Source organism: Calidris pugnax, unplaced genomic scaffold, assembly GCF_001431845.1.
Source record: "Calidris pugnax isolate Ruff unplaced genomic scaffold, ASM143184v1 scaffold31, whole genome shotgun sequence".
NCBI lineage: Eukaryota > Metazoa > Chordata > Aves > Charadriiformes > Scolopacidae > Calidris > Calidris pugnax.
In genome coordinates, this window is record NW_015090786.1 from 2,936,793 (window position 1) to 2,961,994 (window position 25,202).

Consider the following 25,202-nt stretch of genomic DNA (forward strand, 5'->3'; position numbering starts at 1 on the left):
AAATCAGTGGCTAATTTCATAAACAGAAGATGAAAGAAGTATTTTTTTTTTCCTGGAGTAATTCTTGAGACCTTAAAATTCTTGGTCCTTAGGGAGATGAGAACTGTCCTTTATTCAGTAGATCTTAACAGTGCAATGTGCAATAATTCCTAAGACCATCTACAAATTTTCGGCAGTAGACTCCAGTAGAGCTCCTTGATTCAAGGAAGGAAGGAAGGTAGGTAGGTTTGTTTTTATTTCTTGCCTGCTCTAGTCACGAAGAATGTAAAAAATTCCCTTAAATTTTATTAATGACTCCTACAGTCGCTGTCTTGTTACTTCAGATATAAAGGCTTCACACTGAGATACTGAAGGACACTTTTCTCTCTGTGTTCAGTTGAAAGGTAGAAAGAGAAAAGAACATAAGAAAAGCTTAAAGTGCAGAAGTATAAAATACAGAGTTAAGTCACTAACAGAACTAACAGCACTAATAGCATGCATCAAAGATGTTTTAATGAAGTCAAAAGAAGGACAGAATGCTAAAGACAAGCTTTACAAAAAGGCAGTTTCCTTATAGTATAGAATACTATATATGTTTTGTTAAACTATTCTTTTAGATTCGTCTGTCTCTTTCTGAGAACTGACTTCAATATTACTTCTTAATGTGATTTCTTTGAACTTTCTTCTTCAAGGGTTGAAAAACAAATGTGATTTTTTACAGGCAAAAGGCTAAATGGGACAACGTTCCCTGCCTACACAGGCAAAATAACTGCTGTAAAACAACCTGTTCTGCCTTAACTAATAAGCAAGATAGAAGTCAGTTAAGCAAGCAGTATTCACATCTGGTTAATGCAATGTGCACTTGTTCTTATATGTAATGCTGTTAGTTTGTTGTAAATGAAATTAATCTCATTTACATTTGGGGCAGGAAACTCACCACTTGGCCCACATCTCATGTAGTGGGTAATAGAATTAGGAGCTTTGTTGCTCCCTAGACCTGCTTTTTGAATTTCTGCTTTCTGGGATAGCTTCCACATCTGCAGAGAAAAGCATTTAATGTTATTCATTGTGTTTATCAGGACATGAAAAAAAAACCCCTCATGCATTAAAATATATTCTACTTATTAGTAGAGCAAAAGGATATATAAACACTTTTTTTTAGAGGAAAGGACAGAGGAGAGGGATAGAAGAAACTCACTGGAAATGTCTACTCAACTATACTCATTAAAATTCATCTTAGCATTTAGAATAACCAGGTATTATTTCAAAGCCACAATAAGATATACTTAACTTTTAGATACACTAACCCTAAATCTCTGCCTGTATGAAAAGGAAAACAAATACTAAGATGTAACCAAGACTGACTGAACCTAGCAGAGAAAGGAACTCATCTTTGCATTTTTTTTTACTTGCTACACATTGGCAGAAATGTTCACATTCAATCTGCAAAACAGAAAATTATCTTTGCATGCAACAGCCTGAACGTGCAAAATGCAGCATCTTAATGTACTATCCACTTAAAGCAAAGCATTGAGCAAACCTTTAACTGCAAGCAAACTATTGAGCCTGAACAACAAACCCTTTTTTGGTCAGCAGTCACATATTTAGTGTTTCTAATTACCATGCAAAGTCCTAACAGCAAGAACCAAGGACCGAGCAAGTGCACTGTGTGTTTTACAGCCAGCCATTTGAACGGCGGAGGAGCAGTAGTGATTGGGTCTGAAAGCAATTTCACAGGTCTTTCCACTAGTCACATAGCCCAAAAGAGACATCTACAATGTGTGTACTCTTAAAGCACAAAGATCAAAAAGGTGGAGGAAAAAATAATCCTCCTGTACATGAAAACATTTGTTTTCTTTCATATATAACGAACAAAATGTTGACAATTTCTTTTTCAGAGACATTAAAAAGTCTCTAAGAAGCATGCTCTCGCTGCTGCAGCTGAACTCATTGGAGCAAAAATAGGAGCACAAAAAGTTATTATCCTCAGAAGTGAGATGTAATTCATTACAAATTTATAAAACAATACAGAATAGTAGCTTGAGCCAGACAAGGTTAGTCTAAAGTCCCATAGAGGACCTGAGACACCAGAACTCAAAGACACTAACACTCAGTTATTCTGAAGCCCTTTGTTCTTAAGAGAGAATCTGTTTTAATCACAAAATCATAGAACAGTTAGAGTTGGAAAGGACCTTAAAGATCATCAAGTTCCAACCTCCCTGCCGTGGGCAGGGACACCTCCCACTAGACCAGGTTCCCACCCCAAGAGAGTAAGGTAAAACACAGGCTAAAAAGGCATTAAATATCAGGCACAAGTATTCACTATCAGATTTGGTTTGGATGTGAAAGCTTAGTGCTGTGAAGAGAAATGAAACAATGTAAACTGAAGTGACCCATGGGCAGTGGCTAGAGAGAAGAAAAAAAAAAATGTATTTTGTTGCCTGGATAGCAAGCTTTAACTTCACTGCACAGGGTTAACCTTTCAAATTTCTCTTTAGATCCTGGCCCTGCTCATGATTACAACTGGGGTTCAGTGGTCATGCTGGAGATTTCATAATAAACATATCTGCAGACAATACTGCTGTTTTTTGTAGCTGTGACAGCCTGAGGATGTCAGCAAGACAAGCCTGGCAAAGGAGATAATGGCATGTCTAAAAGCTTATCCGATTTGTCCAACAATAGCAGTTGATCTAAACAGAAGATACCACCTTTACCTACAAACCTTGTTCTGATCATAACAAGCAGTCTCGCTGCAAGACACAGGCTGGCAATCAGTTAAGAAAAATACAAATACTGGAAGCACAGTATGAGTTTATAATAAGTACTCTCAGAGCTATGATTTTTTCTTGCAAAACTTATTATGCACACATCGCTTCAGATAACAGCACTGTCCATCTCAAAAATAATTCCAACACATCTACAGATTAACGGAAATTAAGTCAAATGACACGACTCAAGATCAGAACACTGATCTTGCTGTGTGAGAGCAAATGCACGTGAGATTAAGAATGTATTTCATATTTGGGTTTGTTTCATTTTTTTAGTGGTCTTTTCTTTCCTTTTTTTTTTTTTAAATTCTAGAGGGAATACAGCAATTACCAGCACGCTGTGAACAACATGGCAGTGAGAAATTTATCAGCCCAATAATAATGGATGCCTGCAGACATGGTAAAGGATGGCAGCTTGACATTTGAAACAGTAATTTTACCCTCCACAGAATGTCTTTGAAACATCCAATCCTCTCCCATTGCTCCTTTCCCCCACCTTGAAATGTAGCTGGAGCTCTGGAATTAACAATTCTCCTGTATGAAATGGAAACCATATAGACTAACGTATAAGATGTCTGCTGCTGAGTTTCCTTCAGGAGCTGTACATTTGCACCACTAAACACTCAAGTTCAACCCATGTAGCAGTACCATGACTGCCACAAAACAAAATAAATTCAGTGGTAAAAATCAGAATATGACATTCATTATTTTCAATGTTTATTTTCATTTTTAAATATTTTTCCTCTAGATATATTTTCATTCATTTTTTTTATAGCTTATGGAATTTTGGCCTACAATAACTGTCAGTAACTATTTCCTCTTGCAAAAAAATGCTAATGTCTAAAGTCTCATGTAATCATAGTTTAAGTACAATACAATTTTAAACTCTGTTTATATTTATCATTGAGAAGTTTGAAACAATTGCAGAGACAGAGGCCTATTAAGTAATTAGTTTTCAACATTTCTCTTTAGCTGGTCATGTGGGTTTTAATTGCTTAATTATTCCTATACTCCCATAACTTTGCAAGCAATTTTTTTTTGGTTTTTTTTCTTTTATTTAACTGTGTTAATTTAACAGTTTTTCTGTTATTTTGTTACATATCTTGTTTTCTATTATATCAGTGTTACTTCTAATAAGAAAAAATGAATTTCCACCATCATCAATACAGCTTTTTTATTACCATACATCACAAGGAGTCTCTGTTATTTGACTCCTAATAAAACCATACACTTCACCACGTTTGTACACCAGAGGTGGAAAGACAAAGTACAGAGAAGGGAAAAGGTGGAAAAGGTCATTTTTTCATTACAAGTGCCGTGTATCATGTGACTATTTATTACCTCTTCATAAGAATGATCATTTATGTTGAGGACTATGAAAGGTCTCTGTATTTATCAATGTTCAAATATTATAATAAGTACAAATAGTAATTCATATTTAGTGTGCAAGCTAGAGGCACTGAATTATTGGGCTATAACTTGCTCCTTGTGCAAAGTGCATTTATGCCAGGACATGACATAAAGGAAAACAGTAAGACACTGAAATATCTCTGAATGTTTCTTTTCATTAGCATCTCATTTTGAAAGAAAGGAGGGGAAAAAAGTATTTTTACTCTAAGTACATAATCAATATGTTCCTGATAAATCTGAAAGCATGAGCACAGCTGAAAAGTACCATCTTTGTACCAGAAAGTATGTTGCTCACTGTGCCATTTTCGTCAATGCAGCATGCGATCGCTTTAACATGCATTCAGTAACGTACAGGAAAAAACCAAAATACTTGTAATGCATGACAAATAAAAATATAGCTTGTATTATAAAGACTCTTAAAGGCATGCAAAATATATACAGTGCAATTAATGTTTCATGCAAACTTTGGTGAGGTTACACTTTTACATTCAAACATGCCAGAGTACACAACTGAACCCTATGCCATTGTTCTTAGAAAACAACAAGCCACAGATCCAACATAAAATTATTATTTTTTCGTTGTAGTATTAGACTATATATATATATGTCATATTAGACTATATATATATATATTTAATAACACAACTTCCTTATCATACACAACCATACTCATACCACACAGTTTTATTATCTTCAGAAACCAGGAGTGGGGATTCAGCCTCACTAGTGTTTACACAGGTGGTAGGAACAAATTCACTAGTTGGAACTGACTCTGGGTCACTATGATCAGGTTTCTGATGAGCAGAAGGCTGTTCTTGATTTTTCAGTACAGATCTAAATGCTGACAGATTTGCCTGATCAGGTTTTCTTGATGTCGATCTTTGAGGCAATCCACTTATATTACTAACTAATTCAGTGTTAAGGGATAAAAATGGCTGAGACACAGTAAATGAGCCTGTGCTGTCATTATTACTAGATACACTGATTTTATCATTAAACACATTTGTACTTAGCAAAGTTCTCTCATGGAAATTTGACCTTTCCATCCTTAAGGTCTTAGGCACATCAGAGTTATATCCTAAATTATGTGAATTATGTGGTTTAACTCTATTAGCTGTATGGCTCTGTGGAACACAATCTACTCTGTAAGCCACACAGTGAAAAAAATCAGAGGATAACCGGTGTGCTGAGTACTCACTAGAGGTTGATGGAACACTCCTGTCAGCCGTGGATGGTGCTGGATCAACTGATACAGGTTGCCTACTGTCCTTAGACAAAAAATCATGAATGCTTGTTCTTCGAGTAGTTCCTTCCGCCGTAGAAATCACGCTGCTTGCACGAGGTAAGGTAGCATAAGGATTGCAATCTCTTGATTGTCGCTGTGATACAGGTGCTTGTATTTTTTCTTTGATTGATCTGGCCTTCCCTTGAGCGCCTGATGTAAATTTTATTGGAGAGCTAGTAAAGTAGGTATCTTCAGTTTTACGAAGGCTGGGCCTTACAAGCTGTTCTGGTTTAATGGATCGTCCATCTGAGAATTCGATTGTATTTTTTACACTTAACGATCGCACGATACCACAACCAGCAGATGGTTGTTTTCTTAGCTTTTCCTTTCCTGTCAGCTCGGCAGACTCAGATAAGCTTTTCATGACTTCATCTAAAAGATTCTCTTCACTTGTAGATTTCATCTGTCAAAAATATGAAACATCTTATAAATCTATAAATCGTAATTTTGACCTTTTCTTAAGCAATCTTTGTGCATATAAATGAAGAACAAGTCTAAAAAGTTGGTTTGGGTTGTTTTTAATTTCTCAGCCCTAAAAGCAGTATTAAACACCTATGGTATATACTCACAAGTTTTCTGTATGGCTTAGAAGTACTTCGAAAACTAGGTGTCAGACAGATCATACCTATCTGGAATTAGTTCTTGTAATACTGATTAATTTAACAAATCAGATGATCAAAGCTTCCAGTTCATCTTCTCACTCACCCTCTGCCATCACTCACGCAATCGCTCCTCTTCCTAAGCAATTTCATATGGACTATTATTTTAACTTACACTGATCATCCAGAGCTAAAAGCTGAAATTCTCTATACACTCAAAGATAAAAAATTCTCAGAAAGTAATACAAAGTGCATAACCTTTAGGCACCCTTGGAGCCTAAATTGGGACTGGACAGCTCTCAAATAACTCTTTTTGGAGAAAAGACTTCAGATCTAGAAAAAAAAGTTTAGGTGAATACTATTCACAGACTCAGTGAAGAGAGATTTCAGTCTTCTTCAAAATGGTAAAAGAGACAATTTAGAAAGAATTTAGCTAAAAGCATTAAGGAAATGATCTGGCAGAAGACTGGAAAGAGACCTCTTGAATACACTTCCAACTCGAACAATTCAGTGAAGCTATGAAAGGAATTCTGTGATTCATGAACAGCAGTGAACTAGACTTGATGACTCCGGTGGTTTCTTTTATTTCTATTGCTGGAAAAGTATTTAAGAGTATGCTTAAAACCCAAAAATCCTTGTTAGAGAGAGCACAGGTGAGAGGTCATTTGAAGTATCTAAAAAAAAAAATCCAGAAGTTTAGTCCAGACTTAAGTCACTACCCCAGACTACCCCAAATCAATTCATCTGTGTATGTATATTTTTCAATTTCAGCTGTGTTGTTAAAAATAGATGGAGTCTGATCCTTACTCTTGATAGGGCCTAGTCACAGTAACTGGTTTGCTCTATCCTATAGAGCTTCTAGACTTCGGACGGATCTATTCAAGGATTCGCAATGAAGAAGGTGATTTGGGGCTTCTAACAAACTATCACTGATTTACAGAAACGTTCTCTTTGTCCTTTTCCTCTCAGATTTCAATGAGCTCCAAGGTCAGGCATTTTTTTGGCAGTAAAGTTAAAAAGACACAACTGAAGCAGACAAGACTCCCCTCAGGGAATAAAGTAAAGCATCTTCCTTCCTGTTGGTGTAAGACAGATCTGACAACAGCCGTTATTGAATACAAGTGCTGAACTGGAAGAAGAAAAGTACATCTACTCTGAGTTTATGGCCTTCCGTCTGAGCTCTGATGAGTGTACCACGCATCAGTATGCTGGACAATTTTGGGCAGTAGAGATCAACTTTCTTACCTAATTCAGTAACCCAGAAAGGGTCAAGCCGTGAAATTCCAAATGTTTTTATGTGTAATACAGCAAGTACAGTTTATCAGGATACAGTCCACACTGCTTCTTAATGCAGATGTAATCTGTATCTCTACAGTTTTAAAGCTATTCTACTCACTGTAAGTCTTCTATTAATTCCGTGCCCATATAAGAGATAATATGTAGTTAAAACAGTTTTTAAACTAACCTCGCTTGAGGTACTCTTGTTGCTTTCTTCTAAAAACTGTTGCAGGGTAACAACTTCACTTCCAGGGGAACCACTTTTGATCTGTTTTCCACGACTATCCAGTGTTTCAGGTGTTCTTTGCTGGAGCACAGGACTAGATCTCGTGTGACCTTTCAAATACTGAATAGGACTGCTGCTGCTGCTAGACCAAGCCTCGTGTTCGTGTAGCAGGCTAAATTCTCCGCTGCTGTGGCTCTGCGGCCTGCTCTGACTGTTAACTGCACCTGCTTTTGGGGTAAACGGTATTAAGTATTTCATAAGAAACATATATGAAAGCTGTTAAACAGTATAACCTTGCTCAAATCTGGAACATTATCAGATTCCGTTAACATTGTAAAAAATCCAGTTGTCCTTTTTTACTCAATTAATACAATTGCACTCCCCTGACTTACCTCTTCCAGCTCTTCAAACGTGACATGACAGCTTTTGAGTCAAAAACTACCTTTCACTTATAATCTGGGCCTCCATCTACAGAATACTATATTCCTAGAGGCTAAAGATATGCCTCCACTCTTTTTCAGCCTCCCTTACCGTGAGGCACACACGCTAATATACTATTAATGGGGTTTACATTAAATGAAATACAAAGGGTGGAATGGCAAGAAAATATTTTCTGCAACGTAGCTCTTCAACAAGAACTACATAGGAATGCTGTTTCTCCAGCAGTTTCTGCCATTGCTTCTGGTTTACTACAACTGTGACCTTAAGGAAGCATATGGCATTAAATACAACATAAATCCCACAACACCAATTCTTTTTATTTTTTCAATAATTGTGAATTGCTTAAAAAACCTGATGAATAATCAAGTATTTCCTACTTCATGTTACTCCTGAGAACTGAAATTAAGTTTGAAGAAAGATCAATTGTTTACAGCAGAAATTTCTAATACCATATAGAAACTGGGGCATGGAGTACTGAAAAGAATCTTTCATAGAAGGGAGGAATCTAACAGAAAGAAAATATACTAATAAATATCTTAAGCTAGCATTCATCTCTAAATTTCCTAACACACAGATACTGTTTAATATTCATGGCTTGCATTTATTAAATGAAGTCTTGAGTTGCCAGCGTTCTAGTTGAGTATGTACAATGGTCTCCAGATAGAATGGCCATTATAAACAAAAATAGATCAATGCTCGTAACATATGAAATTTAGAGAATATCGCTAAATCCAGGAACGGTATTAATCTTTTTAAAACAGAACATAAAAGTTCACAGGATGTTATTACATATGCCATTTTGTCTGGTTTGTGTTGTACATGACACAGCTTTACCAGCAGCAGTGCACATGTGGTACAATGCTAGGATAAAAAAATGGAGCAACTTCTCTGCTTAAAAATAAGTGATTTTAAAGTAATTTGGAGGGAATTTTTTTTTTAACATCATTATTTCTGTTAGGTTTGGTTTAAAATAGTTTGGAACTTATATAGTAATATCCTTTTAATATTTATTGCAAACATAAATTCTATTTAATACTTGTATGCTTTCCTAATTTGGGGAATGAAGGCTGTAAAATGCTTAAAGAAAAACACACTGTGGTGCGCTGTGGGAATTTTTTGGTTTGGGTTTTTTTAACCTCCATAGATGATCTTGCAGAGAAAATAAGGGAAATGAAGCATGTATGTAAATTCACCTACAGCATACCTTTGACTTCATGGAGTGAAGCATTGTTATTGCTATTGCTAGTGGACGTTCTGCCACTATCAAGGCTGGCTGGTCTGGAAGCTAAATGGAAAATTAGGAGACACCATGATGAACAAAATTTTAGCAGATGACACGGTACCTTTACATTCTGATCACAGAATGCTCAGAGGCAGGAATCATGCACTATTTCACAGGCTGAGCATGCCCATTGTCAACAAAGTGGTTTCTTACAGATCAGAAAGCGAAGGGATTTCCAGGCAGTCCAAGAGGACACTTTAGAAAAGGGCACTACAGGAATAGTGAGGTACAAGGGAGAGGAAAAGAGAAATAGAGCGTACATTTAGAATTGAAACCGGTTGGTTAGTGGGAAACCAGGATTTTACAGATGAAAGAATGGACATGCAGAAAGCTGCTCACGATTAGGTCACTTACAACAGATTTGACAAGGAACCTTGCACATTGTTGAAATGCCACGAACAGGAGGAGCAAGAGCATCTGCACAGATAATGTCCTGTACTCCTATCCAATACAAGGGAAATGCACTGTTACTATCTTCAAAAATGTTTGTTGCTCATACTAATTTAAGTATTTATAGAGGAGTTAAAACTTCATTTCTAAATAATCTATGATAGGTTTCACTTTATAGTTTTGCTTGAAGGAATGTGTAATGATTTTATAGAATACAGTACATGACAAATTTAGGTTTCACTGAACAATAAACATTGAAAAATCAGGCCAGATTTGCATTATTTATTTTTCAGGATTGAAATTGTTACTTATTCTATTTTACTATTAACTTCAAATAATTTTTTAAAGGGAAAATGTTTTGATCCTGTTCAGATGCACTTCACAGATACTTTCTACTAGAGATATAGAACATCTATCTGATGTAGTAGTTAAGAAAGAAAAGAATAATCTGAAGAAATGATACTATACATTCAAGAGATATGCAAATCACAGAAAGCATGCTCACTTGTAACAATGCCATTCACTTTTTTTGCAAACTTCGTTAACATTCACATAATTTATCCTAAATTCATTTAATTAAAGTTCACCTCTTACCATGAACTCTTGATCCTGTACTAGAATCATCACTAATACCTTGTGGACTTACATCTTCGAAGGATGTAGTATCTATATACAGAGACATAAAACAAGATGTAAAATAAAACAGAATGAAAAGATTATTTAAGTATTTATCATCTGTAAAATATACTAAAATATTTTTCAAACCAATCCATTTTTACTTAGGTAACATTCTGTAGGAAAAATCCTAAATCATTTTATAACTGCATTTAATAAACCTATTCAGTATCTTAGCACTGCAGCTCAATTATTAAGGTTTCTTTGTGCTGAAAAACTTAAAATATTAAGTAAAACCAATATTTACATGAAATTGCTGTTACATACAGTCACATCACGGTGCAAAAAGCTTCTACCTATACCTTTATTATTTAGTAACTGCTTGGATCTGAAGCCTGTAGAAGAGTTGACAGTTGCAAAGTTGATAGCTGTAGTAGAGAAGGCCATAGCTCCCAATTCTTTCCTCCTTTTACCCGTAGATATATCATCAGGACCCTCCAGATGCTCAGAACTACCTGTCCATTGTCCTCCTGCTAGGACCATGGACTGCGCCAGGTCATTCATGGCTGGGATGCAAATGAAAGCAAATGATCAGCATGGTCAATGTATTTGCTTCTGATCTTATTTTGCATTGCAAAACATTTGACAGTTTTCTAAGCATTAAAGCGCATTGAATACTGGAAGATATAAACACAAGGTCATCCGTGTTATGACATGCAATCAGCTCAATGAATGAGAAGTGTTATAAGTCAGAGACTTCTTTCAGCTCAGTATGGTTCTAAAAACTGATTTTATTAGGTATAATCGCCATGCTTGCGCTGCAATGATATGTAATATCTATGTTAGAAGCTTTGATCTGCCGTTTGCAATGATAAAATGGAATGAATAAGGATAAAATGAGCCAAGGTGCTAATACAATGTAATGTGAACAATGATACGGGATCCTTGTACAGTGCAGGTTACTGCAGGGATACTGTATTTTACATAGTAACAAATAAAAGGATCTGAAGAAGATGACATCTGATGATATTCACCTTTACTTCACAAAACTAGAGGAAATTGTCCATCCCTCATTAAAAAATAAATCAATACAACATTTTGGCAACAACAACTGATGAATACTTGAAGAGTGACAGACCACCATACAGCCTTGCATTATTTTTTCTACACTTTCTTTGAACAAAAAAATTACAGTGATTTCTTAACAAAAAGCTTATGAAATGTGTAACTTAGAACTATTTATGTCAACACAGTGCACTGTCAATTTATATACACATAGGGACATGTGTATATAGACAACTGTATACAAATATATGCAATCACAATGCACTGAATATATATATGTATGTGTGTGTGCATGTAAATGTGCAGGTACGTGTGTGTGTGTGTATGTGTGTGTGTGCACATATGCACATATATAAAGTATTCAGTGCCAAGGTCTTAAAAAAAAAAAGGGAAAAAAGAAAAAGCTCCAGCTCCTTGTATTATAGCAGGACTCGCACATTGCAAAATAGGAGGAAAAATACAGCGCAGTCCAGGGAGAGGTTAGTGAAAAATTAGTAATGGAAGCCAGTGTAGCCATTTAAAAGAAGCTGAACTGTCATAAAGTCTTACACATGGAGCGACGGTAGAAGGCCTTCATTTTGTCTTTTTCCTTCGGTCTGTTCCTCAAAAAGGGCAGTCTTTTCAGTGCAACCACTTTTATGTCATAGCATGAGGAAAAACGGAAACAGGGAAATGAAAGAAAAAAGGGAGAAGAACAGATGGAAGTTAAATGTTGAAACTAAGGACAGAAATGAATGTCTGAGTTTAAGCTATGTATGCTATGCTAAAAACTATCATTCTCATGCTTCTGTGTGACAATGAAATATGAAAACTACACTGAAATATGAAAACTACACTATGAAAACTGCAATATACTCAGAAAGGCACTGAAAATAATGGTGAAGAGTGTAATACAGTTTGAAAGTTCTAACTGCCAAGCTCTTGCAAAAATAAACATAACTTCTTTGCAGATGATTACAGAAATTGATGAGTATATAGTTTTTACAATGAAAAAATAACATTAATTGAACATAAAGAAAAATGTGAAGCAAAAAAGGCTTAAAAATGAAAGCAACTCTAAGTACAACTTCTACTTTAGAATATGTTCACATCACTATGCTTTTTGAGATTAGTAACTTTTGTAATGTTTTGCCCTGCATCTCTAGTAGGACACAATCTATTACCAGTCTTCATTTGTTACATTTTGTGCTCAGTAATATTGGTCATCTACTGCATTATAGAAAAATTACATGGACCTTATGTTTAATCTACTGTTTGTGTGTGCAGTGACTTTAACATTTTACTGAAATAATCCACTTCAAATTTGTAGCAAAAAAAAAATAATAATCAAGATTTATTGGCTGGAATGGTATACACCATATTTTTTAGCTGAAAAATACCAAAGATTTAAAAAAAAAAAAACAAAAAACAAACAAACAAAAAGAAAACCAAAAGAAAATCCAAATGTGAGTGTTGCTGTAACTTTTTGGGAGGCCTAAGAGAAAAATTGAGATACATAATATCAGGAAAAAGAGTTAAAATTACAACTAGTATTAAAAGATGGAAGAGGGGGAAGTCACAAGTTAATCTTGCCCTTAGATTCAGCTGTTCTGCATTAGTAACCGATTACTGGCAGACACCTGCATTTTGAAGCATCAGATAAATGTGTCAGCTGACTGCCAAGCATACAGGAGCCACATGCAAACAACTGGCATGTAAAGATCCAGAAATAAATACATAATGAAATTACTGAAAAGTACTTATTTAGGCAGATATGAAAGCATTATAGTCCAGCTGATCAGCCCAAGATCTGCTTATTTTATCTCTCTGAAGTCACTTTTGGGACACGTGCTTTGTCATTTGCCTTGGTTTTCCACTCAACCAGAAGCTTGTTACACAGCAGTTTCTATTTTACACAGCAGTGCATATATACACATGCATTTACGAGTGCACATGAACTACCTTGAAAGAGAAAGGCATCTCCCTCTCCTTCATATTATTCTGTCTTTGCACTGACAGTAAGGAGTTTACAATGCAATACGTTTTACAACTTCCAATGAATGCACGATCGGCACAGCCACAAGTGTCAAAAACAAACACAACAGTTTGCACAGTTGCAGAATATAACTCTATCTTGACCAGAGAGGAACAGCAAACACCCTCCTGTCTCAGGTCCTCATGCTGTGGGGTGGGGAAGAATAGGGAGAAAAGCACATGTACTACCTATGTAAGATAGGAGTACACTAAGTACAATTTCATCTTTGAATAATTCACTATATAGGTATACAGACATTTTTTATTATGTACGTATACTTGTAGGTACTTCAAAATAACCAGTGTTTTTATTTGGTTTGATTTTTTTTTTTCAGATCAATAAAGCACTCCTCCTCTTGTAGACCCTGAGGAAATAATCCAAAACCAACATAAACGTAGATGCTGACTGGCTCAAAAAAAGCAGAGAGGCTGCTACAACTCTCATAAAGGAGACACACATGTTGTCTATCTATATATAAACGTACATAGTTTTTAGTAGATCCCTCCAAAGTAATATGAGGCAGAGCATCAAATTAGTTTTCTAACAGGTAAAAACCCAATTGGTTTTAGCACTAATGCTGTCCAACCAAAGAGGTAATTCTGGTCTATTTCTACTTTTTGTCCTCATGGTGAAACATGATTCTTTTGTAACTTCTGTAATCCTTTATAGCCAAGATAACTGATCCCTCTATAATCCTTTATAGCCAAGATAACTGATCCCTCTTAAGTAAAAACGTCCACCCTAATCTTATTAAAAAGTAACCAGAGGATGTTCAAGAATCATTTGTGTAATCTGTGATTCTTGCTCATTAACACGGATCACCTCCAAAAGGAGGGATTTATAGTTTTCAGCAACTGTACCAAACAGAAAACTTCACCGCAACTTCCGATGTCCTGGAAATCGTACATCAAAACCTGTCCTTTGGTAAAATGCAACCTCCTTGAGAAACTATGCAAGTGACTTCTGCATAGAATACAACTAACGAAATGTCCTGCAAAAAAACATTAGAATGGCAGCAGAAAGACAAAGGACACCACAAAGTTTAGATTAAGCAGCTTTAGCTCTTTACACCTCTACTCCAACAAACTTGAAAAATGGAATCATAGGACTATTTTGGCCTCAGTAATTAGCTAGTCAAAGAACTCTAGTTATAATTCATTAACTTCTCTGTCTCTTTTCAGTATTCTATGAGCATGTTCTTGCTTTCTGAGCTGAGAATGAATAATGAGTACTGCAGAATTCCTCCACTAATTGGGAAATATCCCATTTTGTAATCCTCCTCCTGGTTTGCCAGTAATACTCTGGGGAATTCTGTACGGATAGTATTAAAAAATCCTCAAATCGTATTGTTCATGCACACAAGAACACCATAGGCAGACAGTTTTGGTAACAAAAAATTGAGCCCAATATACTTTTTTCACTTCCAATATGATACAACACGTCTGCTACTGGTACTATTTAAAGATGCTAGGCTTACTAATAATAGCCTTAATTCCTTGGGATGTTGTTAATAATCTGAAATGGCTAAAGCGGAAACTAGCAAAAGTAATCTGATTTTCTCCACAGGGAAGGAAAAAAATTCCACTTTCCTGCCTCAGATTTCGCAAGCAGAAGCTCAGAATGGTACCCCATGGCGCTAAGAAAGGCTCTGCGCAGAGCAGACATCAGATCTATGGTACTCACCTGCTGCAACCACTGACCACAGATACAGAAAGCAAAGGTGAAGCTCTGGAGCCAGAGGAGCACTCGGTGTCCGCCCTGCCTGCAGGGTTTAACTCATGCTGCACACAGTAAGAGCCACACTGGCACCCCTCCTCTCCAGAGGGCCTCCGGAGTCAGACAAGCGCTTCAAGCACTCTGAGATCTCAGGTGATGCCTTCTCTGCAGAGCAGGGTAACCTGAGTTTTGTGCCAAGATCACCTATCTTTGTTAGAGAATAAGTCTCTTGAAAACATTTGCATGAGAAAGTGTCCTGTACTAGGAAAACAGTCTCCATCGCCACCTTCAAAAGAAAAAAAATCTACAGATTTCACACAGCAAATCTATTTATCAGTAGTAATTCATTTTGGAATCAGTATCTGACAAGCTTTCTCGGACAGGAGATATGGGATAGGAATCCTATACATCTCAAAGATCACTATGTCAGATCCTCTGTCCTCCAGCTTTTGAAAGCACCACCAATTTGTGCTACTGACCACAATTTGGTGAATGTAAGCTGCCTTCTGAAGGAGAGGCAGGACATTTCACCTCAGCAGCTCCCTCTGGAAAAACCACCATACCTGGACACAGGAGAACAGGGTGGAACAGAACCTCCCTCTTCCCATACTCAAACCTGCCTTCCACCAGTGGGAAAGGTGCAATACCTGAGCATTTGCACAGACAGGCAGCAACTTACAGGTTCTCGTTCTTGTAGCTTCTTTCAGAGGAAGCTGCTACTGCCAAGTCACTTCTTACAGAAAAGAAAGGAGGTATTTTGATATTTAGGATTTACAGTCATTCTAAAATGCCAACCACTTCTTACAGAAAAGAAAGGAACCACAGTACTTTGATATTTAGGATTTACAGTCATTCTAAAAGCAGAAAAAATAGACTGCAAAATGTGCACCATTACTAGTACTTCTCACACTGAGCTATCGTCTTAATTTTGCGATATGCAAACTGCCTCAGCAAGATTGTCAGCATTGAACTGGCACATAATTCATCCAAATTCTATCAAAACCTGTGGTTTCCATGGTGACATGCGTACTGGAGGAAGTTTAGAATCCAGAATTAGATCAGCCCTTCCAGTATGTGGATAAATACACTGGGATTAAGGGGAACATGAACAAGGTCCATGGAGCAGAAAATTAATGAGGTCTGAACAACTTGAAACCTCTTTTGAGGATCAGCCACTGTAACTTCCACCATGGCTCCTCCGGGAGGGTAACTGCACATTGCAAGGTCCCAAGTATCATGCAAAGAAAACTGTCACATAAAAGAGCCCTTCCAGAACATGAAATCATTGACACAGACGCAGATGGTCTGAATCAAAGAGTGCACACTCTTGATTCAAACTAACACACTTGCAAACACTTTCACTACAGCTTCAGTCCCTGCTAAATTCCACAGCACTTCCAGTTTGTATGTAAAAGCAACAGTTGCCTTTTAGAAGTCAGAAGTATCTGTTTTGAACTTTAACAGACCCTCCCACTAAAACCCACTAAGCTTCCCAAACTGATAAGCTAGCAAGGAAAGTGATAAAATGTACCCTCAAACTTACTATTTTCTTCAGTTATTAAAAAAACACTCACAAATCTGACTTTAAGTTTTGCTGAAATAGTTTTTAGATGTTTTTAACTTTGACTAATATTCTGCAATAAGCACAGAAGAAAAAAATACATCATAAAGGCTTTAATAATTTCTAACAAGGCAAATTCATAGCTGGCACAAAATCCAGAATACCGATCTGCTATCTTTTGAAACCCAAGACATTAAATTTTTAAAAAGTATTGCAAATATTTTAAGTGAATGCTAATACACATGTATTCTGATGCTTTTACATGCACAGCCAAAATGCTTTTGGTGCATAATTATTAAATAGAAATATTACAACCTGATAACTTGGCTGTAATATTATCTCTCAAGTTGTGAGAAATTGAGCAGTTTATGGTTCATGCCAAGAGCGGATAACAAAAAAAATAATATACTGAATGTACATACTGCACAGACTTTCATACTGTGGGCATCCTAAGATGATGGCTGTCAGGCTCTTCAAGGTTAGCAAGCTGTGTCTGAAATATTTGATCTATCCATACCTCTGTAACCTCCTCAGTCTCCCTCTCGGCCACTTAACTCTAATTTTTAGGATGAATTACAATTCGCACCTTCTTAACAAGTTATGTCTTAACATTAAGTCTTCCTATTGCATATTTAAACATTATCAAATTCTTCATTGTTGGTTTTGAGAGATGCTGGTCAAACACCTTTATACAGAAGATCTGTAACTGAAGAATGTTAGCACAGCCACAGCTTGGAAAGCACTTCCAAGACAGGGGGAAGGATTCATGCTGGGACAAGAGGGAGAAATAAAGTAGGGTACTAGTTGTGGCATCTGACATTCTATCCAAAATTCTGCTTATCTGACCCAATAACCGTGCGTGCTTCATCTTACCTAAGCACTGTAAAAGTATTTTAACATTTACATTTAAAGCTACAGAAATGCTAAAAACTAGTTCCTGCCCAAGCACTCAAAGAGTTTGCAAGAAGTTAGTATAAATCTGTCATCAATACCTGAATTCAGGCTTCATTGCTTCAGACTTTAAAAATTATCATTAAAAGTCCTCCAAATCGCACAGGCTTCTCTGATCACCTCTTAATTTTTAATCATACCAAAAAGACGTTTAACCAAGGATTATTAAAAAATGTTTTGCAGTACTCACTACTACTCTTTTTGGTCCCCAAGGTCTGGCCGTCTTCAAGAGAGTTTGAGCCCACAGAGGAACTATCCTGACTGTCCTGGTGGGGCAGCTGAAGAAATCCCTCACTGGATTCTGAACGGGTAGGTGTAAGGGTCACGGACTTCAAACGTTCTCGATTAACATCCTTCTTAGATTTTATCAGCTTCTTCATTTTCAGAGCAATCCAGTTGCCCCTTCTGTTATCAATAATACAGTACCTTTAGTGCATTTATAATACATATGCCTTCAGACTATTCCTAATCTGCATGCAAGAACACAGAAACTATTCTGCTCCCCTGAAGTTTAACAAAATCTTGATTTTCACCTGGAACAGAATAGGTATGTCATACTTTAGTTTTGTGTTTGTTTTTATATCGTGTTCACCATTACCTTCTTGGTGGAGATGGTTCATAAAATTTATACTGATCCATTATCTTCTCCTCCAATTTCTCCTTCTGTCGCCTTAATTCATTTAGCTTGTCTCTGTAAACAGAAATTGATATTAAAGTATGCTTCAAAACACGTACGTAACGTGTGAGTAGCACATTCCTTTGGATATCTGTTATCTGAAAGTTTTTTCATGAGGAATTCTTATATAACACTTGTTTCTTATTGAAAAATCAAGAAAGAGATACAGCAAACAAGCAGTCTTACGTTTAACATTATGATATAAAATTGAAAAATTTTCCATTTGCCTTTATTACACTACAGAATTTTCCCCCTTTTTAAATAATAGTAAAGTGCATATAGGCTTTAACAGAATCATTTAGAGAAGCACATTTTCTCTTCTCAAAATCACTAAGAAAGTTTACCGATTACAACCTAGGAACATTGCTTGTAGAAGATAAGTAACATTTTGATTCCTCATTTGCATCAGTAATAAACAGAGTTGCACTGATCCTTTAGAAATAAAATATAATGCTCATAGCTTCAGTTATATGCTTTTCATATATTATTTATATTTTTATTTTAAACATCTCAGAAGCAGCACACATGTTAATTTCTAAATAAAAGAGAAGCTTTTTTTAAAAAAGAAAAGGTATTAGTGTAACTGCCTTAATCACAGTAATTCCATTGTTTTAAAAACTCACATGTACTGCCTTTGCTCTACATGGAAGAGATCCTTGCTTTCCATATTCTGCTCAAGTAATGTTCTATTCTGTAGCATTAGTGTCTGAATTTGATCTAGTAGATGTCTGTTTTCCTCCTCCAGATTTCCTTTAAGCTGGCTAAGCAGCTGTTAAAATATATGAAATGGTATATGCATATATATGTGAGCATACTTTACACACAGTGAAAATATCAAGAAAACTTAGGTCTCAATGGATTTTGATACTCAAATCAAACAGAAAACTTAACTCAATCACGACCGAATTGATAAAAGCCTCTTTGACACTTTAAACAACTTTAAACAGTTTACCAAAAAAAGGAGCCCGAACTTTTGTATTGGCTGTACAACAGGCAAATTAGTTTGTCTTCAGACACACTTCGTTATCTATAAATGACCAATTCTCAAGGACCTCATATGATTTTATGAATCTACACACACACATATAAATATCACAATGATACCAGTCACGAAAAATAGCATAATTTTCACATACCTCACATTGATTATTTAGTTTTGTTGATGTAATATCCAGTTGTTGGTACTGTTCTTTGAGTTTAGAAAACTCAGCTTCTAATCGTGTTTGTTCTAGTTTGGAATTGTTCAATAATGTTTTCAAATTCTTATGATCAGTTTGGAGAACTTCATTCTCTCTGAAGAGCTGACTGTATGTATGAGCAAGCCTGGAATTAAAAGACACCATAAAATAATACATGCAGGAAGAAGGAAATGTATTCATGACCCACATTCTCTCTGAAGCATGAAGTTTCCAGGTCTCTATACTACTCCATATAATAAATACAAAAATTTCTTCATATAACTTACTGTAGGTAAATCATCTCTTAGTCTAATTTTCCTAGGTATACATTCTGCCTTTAAGCCAAACACTTCAGGTTCCCCATATGTTTAAAAATACAGCAAGATTTCTAAATTAAGACATCACAACTAAAGATGCCACTTATCAAAATGCAAGAATCTTACAAAACAGCTAGAATTTCTTGCCAACACAAAACAGTAAGGAAATAGGAATGGTCAAAACTTTGGCAATGATGGAGGTTGCATATATTGACTTTGGCCCTGCTGTGCCCCTTTCTAAAAACAACCTCCAGTTCCTATTAATCCTCCTCACTCAAAACCGAAGGTAGGAGGCGTTTAATTGGGAGCTTCTTTGCCAGATGAACGAACCTTAATGCCTCCTCTTGAGGGCCGAAGTATCATCCTATGGAAATACTACTATTTCAACCGACTACTTATGGCAAGCTGTATCTCCACTGCAGGGGTAGAGCAGGTCTTCAGCACCCATTGCATTTCTACTCCAACTGGGATTACCCTCAGTTACCTTGCCTCTTCAGCAGATCAGGCAGGGTGGCTTGCTCCCTCTACAGCTCACAACCACACAGCACAGTGTTTGGCCTGGCATTCCTCAAGATGCTTTTAGAATTCAGTATCCTCAGGATAAAATACTTATTTTTTGTGGTTTGGGTTGGGTTTTTTTCCCTGTTTAATTTTTCTGAAATGACTGTATCGCAGACCAATGGAGGGGAGTTGTTATAAGGCATGGGTCATAAATGTCTTGAATTGCAGCATCAGATATTAAGAAATGTGACAGGAATCAACACTTGTTTAGACTGTACTGGCAAGTGCTCAGAGCTCTACTAATACACAGATCAGACTTTTGTTTTACCTTTCATTTTCATCACGAAGTTTTTTATACTCTGCTGCTACAGTTTCATGTTTTTCATTTTGCTGCAGCATTTTCTCCTGTTCTATCTTGAGTACTTTCTCCAATTCTTCCAGCTGCACTTTCTGTTTCAGCAACTGATTGTACCTGCAAACAAAAATCATATTTAAGTTTCTTGTTTTGGAATGACAAGAAAATATGGAATTTTTTTTAATAGGTGATCTATCAAAGTTTGAAGATCTTAGTGTTATATTTAAGTAATACTAATTTTATTCATAATAGTTATAAAGCATTTTTTGCTTTTTGGTCAGTAATGGCAGGCTCTAATTTTACTCATGCATATTAGCATTTACCTATCTTCTAAGTCCTTATGTTCCACCTCCAGATTCTTGTGTGCAGATTTAAGACTTCCATGCTTAGCAATCAGAGATTCATACTCCGAAGCTTGGCGTTCATGCAGGTGTTCCAATTTTTCATGATCTTTGAGAAGTGAATCATACAATGATTTCAGATCCTCATGCTCCTTGAGTACACATTCGTTCTCATTTTCTAAAGTAGACTGCTGGATCAACAGTTGTGCATTCTGATTCATAAGAGATGTGCTTTGAGAATTAAGGGTGGAATTTTCAACCTGCAGCCATAAACATGTGACAAGAGTTGCAAATGAATTTCATATTCTGGATTATTTTGTCTATCTCATCCTATTGAAAGATTTCTTCAGTTTAACCCTTAGCACATTAGCAACCTTCTCGTTATTCCATTACCTGACAACTTTTAATGGGAACACTTTTGTTCTTACATCCCTTTAGACAATTCCAATTCAAAATATTCCAAGAATATTTTCATAGCAGTATTGCAAGAAAGCACTTAAATGCTTACATTGACATTATGCTTAGATTGACATGGGGGACGGGGCGGGTGGCAGGTAAATTGTTATTTACCTTCAAATGCCTCTTCAAGTGCTATCTAGATGAGAGGCACATTTTCCTCTGAGCATTGACAGCTCTAGTATCAAAATATCTTAGAAAAATGGATCACCAGTGATCCTCATGTCACATAAGCCAAATCTGTGACATGATGAAAGTAAGAGGAATTTTCATAACAGCATAGATTTTAAAAAAAAACAAAAAACTTTATTGTACAGATTCTCAATTGTCACCATAAAATCCTTATTGTACCCATATATCCTTTACCATGGGAATTCAAACAGTAGCATCCATTGAACAGAGAGAAATGGAAATAAAGTAATAGCACCTGGAAGAAACTACCCATATTCTGTTTTACTGAGGAACTGCCATTCACACTTCACTTCCAACAACAGTAATGTCAGTTGGTCACTTTATGTACGTGTTGTGAGATCTGGTGGATCTCACAATTTCTCCGACGATTATGTCAGAACAGCATTATGTCAACTAATACAACACTAAACAGATTAACATTAAACAGATCAAAAAAACAAATTAACAAAAACACCTAATCTATGATCCTTGAATATTTTAAATAATTGACGATACCTAACATGCTTGTCATCTGACCTATCTTAGGACTGTTTCCTTCTATTTCCTATTCAAGAGATGAAAACCACCAACTACTGAGGCTTCTAATACCCACAGGGTATCTATTTAAGGAAAAAATCTATCACTCCAGTGCACGCTGTTACTAAGGAACAAATCCCTTTCTGTTGGAACTGCAGCATTCTTTGTTACAGATGAGAAAGCTGAACCTTTCACTGGAAATGAAGTAATGTCTGATGGCAAGTGTATGCTGTGAAATTTCCCAGACTGAATCCCAAGTCTGATTTAGTTCAGAATTCCCAGTTATCCTTTAAGACATACTTTCTCTTATATGTTCCTTACGGGTATGAGAAAGAATAGTAAAATTACAGTTGCCTAACAAATTTAATCACTCATTTTCATGAACATATTTCACCTTTCATTTTGATTAAGAGTTGGTGTAGAGTTGCCTTGCAACTCGCCTGAAGCTATGAGCAAAACAGCTCAATTCTCAAGGAAGGAGAATTCCCTTTCTCAGTCGGTTGGGTATAACATCATTCAGTCATCCCCAGCAACCAAAAATACATTGCCTGTTTGCTTGGTGAGGTTCGCCACCGAAAAAAAAAAAGAATTAAAGGCAGAAAATGCTTCTTCTTCCCAACTCAGTGCCTCAATTCTTTCAAGTATCTACAGTTAGTTAATTCTACAGGTTTATCAGAAAGGAAAGGCCTGTGCTGTTGAGCAATTCATGATGCAAAAAAGGAACTACATAGATACTCCTTTTTTTTTTGACAAATGGTATTACAAAATACTGAAAGTGTTCTGAATTCCAGAGATATAGCCTCATTTGTTTAAAATTGTGTATTTCCATGTCCACGTCCACTAATTTTTGACAACTAGAAGAGACACTGTGTGCACAAATGTTCTGTTTTGTTCATAGGCTTGCCAGCCACAAAGAGGAGTACTGTGCACTAATTAGATTTCAATGTGGTAGACAGAAAGTGCATCTGTGGTACAACTGTGTTCTGCTTTCCAGAAAGAGACAGGAGGATAACTTGAGGCATTCACAAAATTAATTATTTGTTTACTCTTCTAAAGACTCCTTCACTCAGACTTCCATTCAGCCTCCATAATTTCCGACACTGTTTACTATTTCTGCTAAATTGTGGACTTTGTATTCCCTCCTTAAATAGTTTTGATTCTTAGAGCTCCAAAAAGCATTAGATCCACTGACAAGAATATTTCATTTAGCAGATTAAAAAGACAAATACATTTAATGACCCTATTAAAGTATGAAGAATAGCATCTGAATTTTGTCTATAAGAGCTGCAAGAGTCTATGAGCAACCATTTTTATAATTTCCATGGTCACATATTACCTTTTTTTGCCTCTGAATTATCTGAATTCAATCTTCACATATTTAAGTAGTTTTCAAAGAGTTTTTTTTCAAGTCTTCTGTACTTACTAACATCTTGATTTTCCTCTTAGTTATGGCTTTTACTTTTTTTTTAACTCTATTTATAAAAATAGACAAAATACTAAACTTATAAGAGTACCTTTGAACACATTATTTCCCTGACCTAACTCAGAAGAAAAAAGGAAATTTAAAGAATTATCTTAGATGACTGGATGAGAGAATCTACTCTACTCCAAAGTATAAAGTCAAGAATTTAAATTGGACTAACACAGGATTTAAACCAACTTCTGTTAATGTTATTATTCATCAACAAAAAAATTATTATTTGACTGCTCTTGGTGCAGATTATTTGCACATCCCTTTCTTTTTCACATCTGTACCAGAAGTGAAATGTGAAGTACAATACATTATTGCCATTAGCTTTAAAGCTTTCATTTGAAAAAACTTTGAATTAATTTTATTTTGAAAGCAAAATAGGAAAATATTACCTGCAGCTTGGCATTTTGAGTTTGTAGAGTTGTATTTTGTTCCTGCAGAGAAACAGTCTGTCTTTGAAGTGCAAGAATCTGAGCCTGCAGATTGCTGTTCTGTGTCTCAAGCTGCTTTAATTGAGTCTTCAGCGCTTGCTTCTCTGCCTGCAGCGTAGCATTCTTTGAACGTTAAAAAAAAAAAAGGTAATTTGAGTTCACAGCTATTTACCTGTTTACTGAACTTCAAGACAAAAAACCAACCTGCTTCTCCAAAACAAAGCAGCATGACTTAGCAGAGATTTACAGGATGGAACAAAACTGTAAATTAACCTTATATAAAAGTAACACACAATAATATTACCACTACAAGTTAAGACTGAAAAAAATGGGTGACTAATATTGTACCAATGGAGAAACAGTAGAGAAATCTCCATGACTCATGTAAATAAGGATTATATAAGAGGGATTTAAGAGATTTCTTGAATCTGTGGATTCAAAAGGGCAAATTCAGGTTTCCACATTGCCTTTTAAATGCTGGTCAAGTGCTTTACAGCATCTGTTAGAGCAGAATCCAGATGCTTCACAAACTATATTTAATTCAGATTCTGCTTGGTACATAAATGAGTTGATAAATCACAGACCTTGTTAACAATACTCTCATTCGTATTACTGGAACAACTCACAGCAAATAACTAAAATAAGAATAATATTAAAAACACATCTTACATTCCTTTCTACTTCAATTAATCTATCTTTAACTTTCAGTAATTCTCTAGTAGTTTCCTGATTTTCTTTCTCCCACTTATTGACAGATTGATTTTCTTCTCCACTTCTTGGAGGAGAATTCTGAACCATCCTTTCCTCTTCTTGTCTTTGCTTGAGAGCTTCATAGTTCTTTTTCACCTGAAATTATTTACGACAACTTATATTAGGTTTAGAATTTTCCATTTTCTACATCCTAATTTATTACACAACCATACATCACTTTCCAGAGAACAGAAATTGCCATGTTAATATATTTCTAAATTTTATATATGTTTGGGGACATGTTGTACAAATTATTTATGGATATGGATAGCTTAACCCTAGCAAACACTCCTCTAACAGAAAGAGACCTTTATTTTCTATTTTATTTCAGTGCTTTCAATTGTATCCCCCAATTTTTATAACAAAATCCTACAACCAAGGAGATTGTATTTATTTTTTTAACCAGCCCACTCTGGCTGTTCAAGGTACATCAGAAAA

General features: G+C 35.9%; 1 protein-coding gene across 14 annotated transcripts in view; it reads right to left on the reverse strand.

Annotated features, from left to right (window-relative positions):
* Window positions 1-41: 41 nt before the first annotated feature.
* CCDC88A (coiled-coil domain containing 88A) overlaps window positions 42-25,202 on the reverse strand; it is an 85,309-nt gene continuing 60,148 nt past the window's right edge. For 3 of the 14 annotated variants that reach the window (XM_014966385.1, XM_014966382.1, XM_014966390.1), the window contains 15 exons: window positions 24,684-24,860; window positions 23,976-24,137; window positions 20,931-21,208; window positions 20,581-20,724; window positions 19,393-19,579; window positions 18,880-19,025; window positions 18,179-18,271; window positions 17,771-17,985; window positions 11,888-11,971; window positions 10,636-10,839; window positions 10,253-10,324; window positions 9,623-9,709; window positions 9,191-9,271; window positions 7,507-7,772; window positions 3,039-5,845 (listed from right to left, as the gene is read on the reverse strand). In XM_014966385.1, coding sequence (XP_014821871.1) covers window positions 4,811-5,845; window positions 7,507-7,772; window positions 9,191-9,271; window positions 9,623-9,709; window positions 10,253-10,324; window positions 10,636-10,839; window positions 11,888-11,971; window positions 17,771-17,985; window positions 18,179-18,271; window positions 18,880-19,025; window positions 19,393-19,579; window positions 20,581-20,724; window positions 20,931-21,208; window positions 23,976-24,137; window positions 24,684-24,860 — 3,231 coding nt within the window. In that variant the 3' untranslated portion in view covers window positions 3,039-4,810. Of the gene's footprint in view, window positions 367-916; window positions 1,017-3,038; window positions 5,846-7,506; window positions 7,773-9,190; window positions 9,272-9,622; window positions 9,710-10,252; window positions 10,325-10,635; window positions 10,840-11,887; window positions 11,972-17,770; window positions 17,986-18,178; window positions 18,272-18,879; window positions 19,026-19,392; window positions 19,580-20,580; window positions 20,725-20,930; window positions 21,209-23,975; window positions 24,138-24,683; window positions 24,861-25,202 lie in introns of those variants that run through there. The other 11 variants (XM_014966393.1, XM_014966395.1, XM_014966394.1 and 8 more) reach the window with 11 other exon arrangements.